Below are 9,309 nucleotides of genomic sequence, written 5' to 3'. Positions count from 1 at the left end.
TCACTAGATCTGTGTTTTTTTTTGCTCTCCGCTCTCTCTCTCTCTCTCTCTCTCTCTCTCTCTCCCTCTCTCTCTCTCTCTCTCTCTCTCTGTCATTCTCGGGTTGTTTTTATTCAGAAAACTGTCATTTTCAGCATTTAAATGTACAAGTGATTTAGAAAACAATTATTTTTCTTAACTCCAGGTAGCTGATAAAGGTTACCGGAGCCATACTGAGCTGCAGAGCACCATTTCATTTCCTCCCCTTCCAAATTCAGGCTCTACATCAATACGTTTGACTACGACTACATTACTGTCATTTACCACAAAAGTCAGCCTTATATGTCAGATCTGAACAGTATTTAAGATAAAGATCAGACAATAAAGCAGCACCCACCTCACATCAGGTAATATTGGGCATGACAAACATTTAAGCCAGTCACTGTGCATCAATCATCCTGGATTTGTTCCAGGCTTTTACCGTTTTATAACCCACTGCTCTATGTTGTCACTCAATCATTTACTGGCATTTCAGCTCTGAGTACTGGTCCTCATTTAAAACAAAAAATAAACAAACAAAACACTTAAGTTTCATTTTAACCTAAACATTGCTGTGAACTTAAGTTTAATCAGTTTTCTCATGGAGCAAAGCGTATCTAAAAAACTACAGCAGTTTCACTACCAGGCACAGTTCATGTTTCCCTTCCTCATCTATTCATCTATTTGATGGACTGATTAACAAGTGAAATCCTCCAGGTTTATAGGACAAAAGCATCTTTATATATAAAATCCCATTAAGCTCATTGCAGATCGCTAACTTCTTCCTTTTCTTAAACCGCACAAAATAATATTCCTGTCAAACTTTTTTTTTTACTTTTTTATGTTTAGATTTCTTAGTTATTCATTTATTTATTGGAACTGCAAAAGAACCGTATGATTAATCATTAGTTTCTCATATATTAGGGCTAGAGGTGATGTCATACTGTGTGTATGAGAGGTTACACAGATCTGCAATTAATCAGGATTTCTATATTAATTCCAAAGACGGACAACATGATTCCTATTTTAATTTGTCTTTAGGATTTCATATTAGCATTTAGCACTGGATACTTATCTTAAAGCTACAGTAACATTTATAAAATATGTATGTTTTTGTTAAACCAGTCACCATGTTGTGGCAGTGTAATATGAGGCAGATAATCTGTGAAAAGACTGATCTCCTTCTCCTCCCTGAGCTGCTATTTCTGTCTGAAGAAACACACTGCTCCCGATCAAAAACCAATCAGAGACAGGAGGCGGGTCTTAGAGCTGTCAATAAACCTCATGTACACGCTGCTCAATGATGGAGAAACAACTTACTGTCATCCATTTTCGTGCACCCTTATCCCATTGAGGTCGAGAGGGGTGCTGGTGCCTATCTCCATCTGTCAACGGCGGGGTTCACCCTGGACAAGGTGCCATGGCAACACAGTCACAAACAACCACGCACACACACACAATCGCACCTACAGGGAGAATTTAGAGAAACCAATTAACCTAACAGTCATGTTTTTGGACTGTGGGAGGAAGCCGGCGGCAGATCATACACAAGCTGATTTACTGCGCTAAGACCCTCCTCCTGCCTCTGATTGGTTGTTTCTGGCTGAATAGTGTATTTCTGCAGTTATTACTGGGAGAAGGAAGAGGAGCTCATTTTTTTCCCACAGATTATCTGCCTTATATTACACTGTCTTGACATTGTGATAATTTTAACAAATATATGAAAAACATAGTTTTTATAAAAGTTGCATATTGCAGCTTTAGCCCCAGAAGATTTTCCTTATCCGGCATGTTGCACACCAAACAGTGCTACTTTCAGCACCACTGATTATTTAAAATATATAAAAGAGTAAAGTTTAAATAGCTCTGTTGGTTATTTTTCATATCCTTAAGATCAAACAGGTTTCTGTGTGATCACATCATATTAAATTAATTCTAGTTACTGTATGTTTCTGCCTGTTAGGGACTGCTGTAGTTCAGAGCTAATGTTGCTACAAGGCCTGTAAATACTGTCATAGGATTTTACTTGTTGGCAAAAAATGATCACATATGAGACAAAATTCTGAATTTGGTGGCTTTGTATTGTTTGTCATACATAATAAAATTAATTACATTGTTGTAATTAGGGGCACATCTTTTGTTTCAGACTGAGTACAAGAAAATATTACTTATCCAACCTACAAGTGTCTTTAAAGGGAAAAAAAAAAAAATATATATATATATATATATATATATATATATATATATATATATATATATTTTATTATTATTATTATTATTATTTATTTATTTTTTGTAAGTAACTGAAGTCTAATCTACAAAAAAGTGTAGACTTGTTCAGGTACTTTTCTTCTGTAATAGTACTTGTAGACCTCAAACAACTTAAAAGCTGTTTTATTTATATTTTTTGTGTTTAATGCATTTTCTTTAGTGTAGACTAGAGTTAATAGAAAAGTAGGTCAAAATGCACATGGTCAAAATATGACTCCATAAAAAGTGTAGTTCTTACACTATTGTTGTCATTATTTGTGGAAATGTTATGTACATAAACATTTCTTTAATCTTAGTAATTTTGATCAAAAGTTAATTAAACCAGCTTTGAAGGAATATCTGTATATCCTAACTAGGCTTGGTGATGATGGAGCCATTTATTTAGGATTATATTGCTTCTGTTTACTGAATATGTTTTTTCTTGGTGAGGTGAATGGCTCAAATAATTGAGGATGTCATGACAAAACCATTTTCTTTTAGTTCATGATTCCATCGACATTTCCCTCGATATGATTTGAGACTTGATGTGCCTGCAACTGCAACAATGTGATTTAATTTGTGTGATTTGTTTTACAAACTGAGAATGAAGTTTTTTCTACTGCAAAAGCAGTAATTAAACTTTATTATTTTTGCCAGCAGTAGGTCCAACCCAGACAGTTTGTTGTCTTGCGCGACTGTAGCTGCATTTCTACTGACCACGACCACATAAGAGTGCAATTTGATATTTTGAAAATAAATTTGCTTAATGGAAATGTGACAATTTTGAAAAAAACCACACAAGTCACATGATCAACCACATGATCAACCACCAACCGGATGTTACTACTGGCACAAACCACAAAGAAGAAGACGACAGGAAGTGGTTGGAGGATGATGGTGGAGCACATATTTTAATGACTTATATCATGAATAAACTTATTTACATGTGATTTTAATTGTGTTTCTTATTTATTGGAAACATTAAATTTTTTTTTGGGACATTAGTGGAATAATAGTTGCGTTTACATTGCAAATGTTCACAAAATTTTGTTGATATCCCTCTAATGTTGAAAAAACAATTTCGCAATTGCAGTGATAAGAAACACAATAAAAATGTGAATAAGTTCACGCAATAAATCATTGAAAACATGCCGCACCATCATCCTCCTACCACTTCCTGTCATCTTCTTTGTCTTTTCTAGCAGTAGTAACACCCGGTTGTTGATCATGTGACTTGTGTGATGCAAAGAGTGTTTCCTTTGCAGTTTTGTGAAACATACCAGCTGAAAAACCACCACATTCTAGCGCAACATTTTTTTATCAAAACACTTTAGTTGTTTCAAAATTGGCGTGTTTCCATTAAGAAAAATAATTTTTGTAATTCCAATTTGCGCAAATTTGCGGTCAATGGAAACGTAGATAGTTACATTTTTGGTTGACATACATTAAAAGCCGCAGTATGACCGAAATAGGTTTTTGAATTGGATGTTAGTTATTCAGCAAAATGTTTAGCAAATTTGACTGACTTCAATATATTTCTACTGTTATTAATCCCAAACACCATAAGCACAGACATCTTAATGCTGCTCTACTCAAGCTGGATAAAAAAAAATCAAAATTTCAAATGTTTGTTTTCTGATCATGAATTTAGAGTGTAGTAGATAATAGGGATTATTAGTAGGAGCAGTATGTTTGTTGCTGATTTAGCTACATTTCAGAGGATTGTTACTGACAGCTGAAATGAACTGCTAACAGCCACTGTGTTCATGTAGAAATGCGGTGAACCTGGCGGTGTTAAAGTTGAACGAGCAGGGGCTGCTGGACAAACTGAAAAACAAGTGGTGGTATGACAAGGGAGAATGCGGCAGCGGAGGAGGGGAGAGCAAGGTTAATACACACACTCACACACCACCTAACACATACACATACACACACACACATACAAGCAAAGTAGGAAACAAAGCAGAGAGGTAAAACTGGGTCAGTCTGGTAAATGTGGAACATGTGAAGAAGCAGCACAGTCACAGGACCACAGGGAAATGTTAAGGTTAGCAGGGATTTAAAAGAACAAACAAAAAAAAAAAACTGAACCACAGCTGACGTCATAAATCCAGCAGGTTATACTCACTGCCAGCAGGTGGCACTGTTCTCTGTTCTGCTTCTTCTTCTGCTATGTTGCACCCTGTCTGGTTGAGGTCTGATGTAGAATCCAGGTGAGGGTCAGCTGACCTCAGACCAGATGGCAGCAACATGGGCGCTGTTTGCAGAGAGTTTGCACACAGTTTGTCCAAACTCTGTGTACCAGAGGCTCCGGCCTGGCAGGGAACTGCAGCTGAAAAAGCAACAGCCTTTCATTGCAGCACCTCTTATTATCTGTCTCAGACGCTAAACCGAGGAGCCCAGCAACAAAACACTTTATTCAAAAACACATTACGTGTGTTAATATTAGGGGATTAAGGGAATATTCGTCTCACGCCAATCTTTGGTGGGCCCTTTCTTAGTCGCGAGAACAGGGTAAGAACTGCTGCCTCGTTAATAACATAAGATAACATTGATAATGATGTTATTTATGTTATTCCCATTGAAGAGTGCCAGTAAACCTTGCCGTATTGAAACTGAATGAGCAAGGGACCCTAGACAAGATGAAAAACAAGTGGTGGTACGATAAAGGAGAGTGTGGCTTCAAGGACTCCACCAATAAGGTTAGTTTTCTGTTTGTGGGTCAGTCAAACACACTGTTCACGCGTGTAAATGCATGGGAAGCTTGCACAGTATGGGGAGGACAGCTTAACTCCAGCTGTGTTATGTGAATGACAAGGACAAGGTCAAAAGTATTTTTTAGTTTTATGCAGATGAGAAGAGAAATAACAGATCACAGGTGAATCGAAATAATTTTATTTTTTTTACCTGCTTTCTTATTACACCTTTACTCGAGCAACTAATTACAAAAGTTCCTTCAAATGCAAAAATTTCATTTGAGGTTAGCATGAATGCATGAAGAACATTACATTTTGTAAATGGGTTTTCCAGAATGCTGCACTTGTTTTAGAAAAATGCTAAATTAGTTGCTCGATGCAGCTGAATAAAACATGTTTCTGTTTTATTTTATTTATCAAATGTATTATTTCCATTAATTTTAGTGACAATAAGGAGAAAGAATCTGTTTTAACAAAACTCAAAGAAAACTTCAGTTAAGAGAATTTCTTTAGTTTTGTTCTGTAGTTTCTGATCATATAAAGTGTTAATGAAGTCACAAGTGCTAGTAAAAAAGTTCATTAATTTTATTTATATCGTAATGAAAACTATTTGCTCCTTCACAGATTTCTTCTATTTTTGCTTTTAAAGGTTTTATGTCATCAAACCAGTTATATTATCACACAAAGTAATCTAGTTAAAGCTATTAAAGGATAAAAGCTATCCAAATCAACATGTCTGCAAGTAAATAACTAATTTATGATGATAACTGGTTTTGCTATCATTCAGCAACAAACAAGCGTTTGTCTGGCAGTTAGTTTTTTTACATCTTTGAGGATGATTTTGGGCTTTAATTCAACTGCAGAAGAGAGGATACTTTGTAAAATCATTAGATATTATTGACATCTATTGGTAAAAGTTTCATAAGAGTCACAATGTGGGTTTACAGGAGCTTGGATGGTCATGTTGTGCAATTTAGCATGCAGGGTATACAGAAACTACACCTGTCAGATGTCTGCTTACACTCATATTTGACAGGAAAATCATATTAATTTTAGGGTTTTAATGATTTATTTGAACCTTCCATTTTTTTTAGGGTGGACTAATTTTACAACAAGCAGCTTAAAGGGAACTCAATAGTCACATTTTTGTACTTCCAGTGCAAGTGCTAAAAGAGAAAAAAACACCCAGCTGGTGTCTTTTGGTGTCTGGAAAACGAGCCGTTTCAAAAACATTCAGAACGTAATGTTGGAAATCAGCAGGCACTGCCAGTTACCTAGCAACCCCAGCCAGCCCTGCCTGTTACCTAGCAACAAACTGCAAAAATTGCTTGATACGTTTTGAAATTGGTATCAGACTAATGAAAAAAATATTTTTAAAAAGCAGAAATGTGGGCTTATTGAAAAGTATGTTCAATACATGAGCATAGGTTATTTTTTAAATATACTTTTAATCTGACAAAAGATCTAGATTCATCGGGACGTATATTTTAAGTTACTGAATATAACTACATGCCACACTTTAAATGGACAGACACATAGAGGATAAATTTTATTTTAAAATTTTAAAATGTCCTTATGGTCAAATTATTTTCAGAGGTGCTGAACCATATTTGAAAAGCAATGTCTGATTTTCATTGATCAATTTTCAGTAATTTTTTATCACTTCTTCCAGTTTTAAATTATTTCAGAGGCCTTTGTGTGTTTCTCTGTCATTAACTGAGGAGTACCAACAATTTTGTCCACATATATGAATATATTTGAGCCTTTATCATCCTACATAGGAAACTGAACTGTTCAAATGAATCACTAGAGAGATAAAATTACCTTAATACACAGGATGAGTGTATGTAAACTTCTGACTAGAACTGCTTCATAGCAATGCAATGCTGGAGCCACTGGGTACATTAGTGCACCATTAGTAATGTTGTCAATGACATGTATTTATTGTTTTTGAGAACCTGGTTGAGAGTGATTGATATTCTGTATCAGACGAGTAGTCACATAAAAGAAAAAGTTTTCTCACTCTTCAGTTAAACCATAACATTTTTATTGCGATACTGTTGTTTGTTTACACAACACCAGTGACCAGTCTCTCAAACCAGCGCAGAACGCACAGCCATACGATTTATTCTGCAGTTAACAGCAAAAACAATTAAATAAATAGCGGATAGCATTGTGTTGTGTTGTGCTACTTTACCTGTTCAATTTAGCACAATTTCCGATTAGGAATATGTGTCAAATATTGTTAAATATACATGAGCACTTCGTTCATGTGAGACGGCTAACTGGTGGAAGCTAGTTACGTGAAAGCTAATGGTCAAAAGCACATGTGCGTTCGCTCTCAGTGCCATCTAGTGGCCTGACATGACAACTACAGCTGACTCGAGGTGTTTTTGGCAGTGCCGCCTAAAAGTGAATCTGTTTCCCAATTAACATCCAAAAATACCGCCAGTTCCCAGGCAGTGATCGCATGTAAGTGAAGCCTAAATAACAGTTCTATTAAAAATGGTTGTTTTTAATTGGATCACTAAAATAAAATATGAAATAAACATCCACAGTTGTAGTTGTGTAGGGGCTCAAAACTCCCCCAGAACTTTCTCTGGAATTTTACTAAAGGGATTTTAAACCACAGCAGCAATATGAATAAAAATTAATTTGTTTTGAAATTATACTTCAAAAAAAAAAAAAAAAAATCATGTACTTGTGTCCTAATGTACCAACTGGCTCCACCATGACATCTGCAACATCTGTATGCAGTGAGATAAAAATCATAATTTCTCCAGTGTTACAGTTTTAAGCTGAGATGTTTGTTATTCATGACAAAGTAGTCTTATGATTGCAATATTATAGAGTATTATTGTAAGAATGCTGATATGAACTTGAAAATGTGAAAAGCAACAGCAAATGCACTATTTAAAAGAATCTACACTGACTTGCACTTTCATTAAAGGCTGAGGTTTAGAAACATAATGTACAACTTCAGTATTAAGCTATGCTATAATATCCAAAGTTTCTATGTCTGTGTGCAGAATTATTAGTTATTTTAATGGTTCTAACCAAAGTGTTTCGTTTAAATTTGTGTGTTGATAAAATCATGTTTGTAGTTATGTCACACCAACACTATTTTCTGGGTGTCCTGTTCTTTGTTTTTTTATTTTTCTCTTGCGTGTGTGTGTGCACACTTTTTTGTGTGCTAGGAAAAGACCAGCGCTCTGTCGCTTAGTAATGTGGCAGGAGTTTTCTACATCCTGGTTGGAGGTCTGGGTCTCGCCATGATGGTGGCACTGGTAGAGTTCTGCTACAAGAGCCGCGCTGAAGCCAAAAAGATGAAGGTACGTTTTTACACTTTGCTTAAATTTGACTAAAAGGATTTGTTTTGTGTTTCCACTTTGATAGTGTTAATTTATAGGCTTATGTTATTTTTTAGACAAATTAGTATCCTCCCTTTTGTATTTCCTCTAACTATTTACATTTATAGTATTATATAAAAAATATTTATATTCTTTAAACTGGAGATGCACCAATCCAATAGTGATATCAGATATCAGTATCAGTCCCGATATTGAAAAAACAATCTAGACTGGGTCTTGGTGACAATGTGCCAGATCCACAAGGGCAGATCTATTTAGTCTAATGCTATGCTCTATGCTCTGAGTAATGTCATTCTTTATTATTTATTTTGCATTATATTTATAATTATTAATATAAATAAATTCCATATCCGGTCCCCTACAATGCCCAATGGTCAAGTGATGACATCACTTAAGCCAAGTCCACTGAGAACAGGAAGTGTCATGTTTATTTTGAATGGTCTCTATCTGACTCCTTTGACCTAATCAACATAAAAGTGTGTCCACTGACAGAAGACATGTTGGTGTGACTTGGTTTCCAACACTGACTGGTTTCGGTGGAGGATGAGGGAGTGGTGGCGTGGTGAAGTCACATAGGTCGCCATTGCCATATGTTTGGTTCTAAATTTCACAGATTCGAGCCGAGCTGCACCAAACTCACAGGGATCTATCTGTATCCGCCCCCCAACAGGGATCCTCAACAATCTGTGGTGGGCATGGCCTACTTCCTCCTTCTTGTTATTTTTACTACCCAAATAATAATTTCTTTATTGGTTAGATTGTTTCTTGTTGCGTTTTCTGTCCTTGAGAGGACAATAAGGATACACATTGCCTTCAACTCAACCGCCGGCTGGGTCAGACTGTCCTCGGTGAAAATGTGCCATGTTGTACAGTAAGACAGGTCTTATTTGTGAGTTTTATAAATTTTAAGTCCTTGACTTTTGATTTCTGAAACTCTGAAAATTTTCAAAAGTCAAAAATTTTCAATTTCTGAA

General features: G+C 35.8%; 1 protein-coding gene and 1 long non-coding RNA gene across 5 annotated transcripts in view; one reads left to right on the top strand and one right to left on the bottom strand.

Annotated features, from left to right (window-relative positions):
- The window catches only part of LOC106954497 (uncharacterized), an 18,838-nt gene extending 12,258 nt beyond the window's left edge, over nucleotides 1–6,580 (bottom strand). Inside the window, exon 1 of the long non-coding RNA XR_001426379.1 lies at nucleotides 6,269–6,580. This is a non-coding gene — a long non-coding RNA (uncharacterized LOC106954497). The remainder of the gene's footprint in view (nucleotides 1–6,268) is intronic.
- Nucleotides 1–9,309, top strand: part of LOC106954491 (glutamate receptor 2-like) — a 54,994-nt gene that overhangs the window by 31,942 nt on the left and 13,743 nt on the right. For 2 of the 4 annotated variants that reach the window (XM_015044020.1, XM_015044018.1), the window contains exons 17-18: nucleotides 4,041–4,155; nucleotides 8,162–8,296. In XM_015044020.1, coding sequence (XP_014899506.1) covers nucleotides 4,041–4,155; nucleotides 8,162–8,296 — 250 coding nt within the window. Of the gene's footprint in view, nucleotides 1–4,040; nucleotides 4,156–4,855; nucleotides 4,971–8,161; nucleotides 8,297–9,309 lie in introns of all 4 variants that reach the window. The other 2 variants (XM_015044021.1, XM_015044019.1) reach the window with 1 other exon arrangement.

This window comes from Poecilia latipinna, unplaced genomic scaffold (assembly GCF_001443285.1).
Source record: "Poecilia latipinna isolate Pla-1442-1.1 unplaced genomic scaffold, P_latipinna-1.0 Scaffold660, whole genome shotgun sequence".
Taxonomy (NCBI): Eukaryota; Metazoa; Chordata; class Actinopteri; order Cyprinodontiformes; family Poeciliidae; genus Poecilia; species Poecilia latipinna.
The sequence above is the reverse complement of the archived record's forward strand: the minus strand, read 5'-3'. Positions and strand labels throughout refer to the sequence as shown.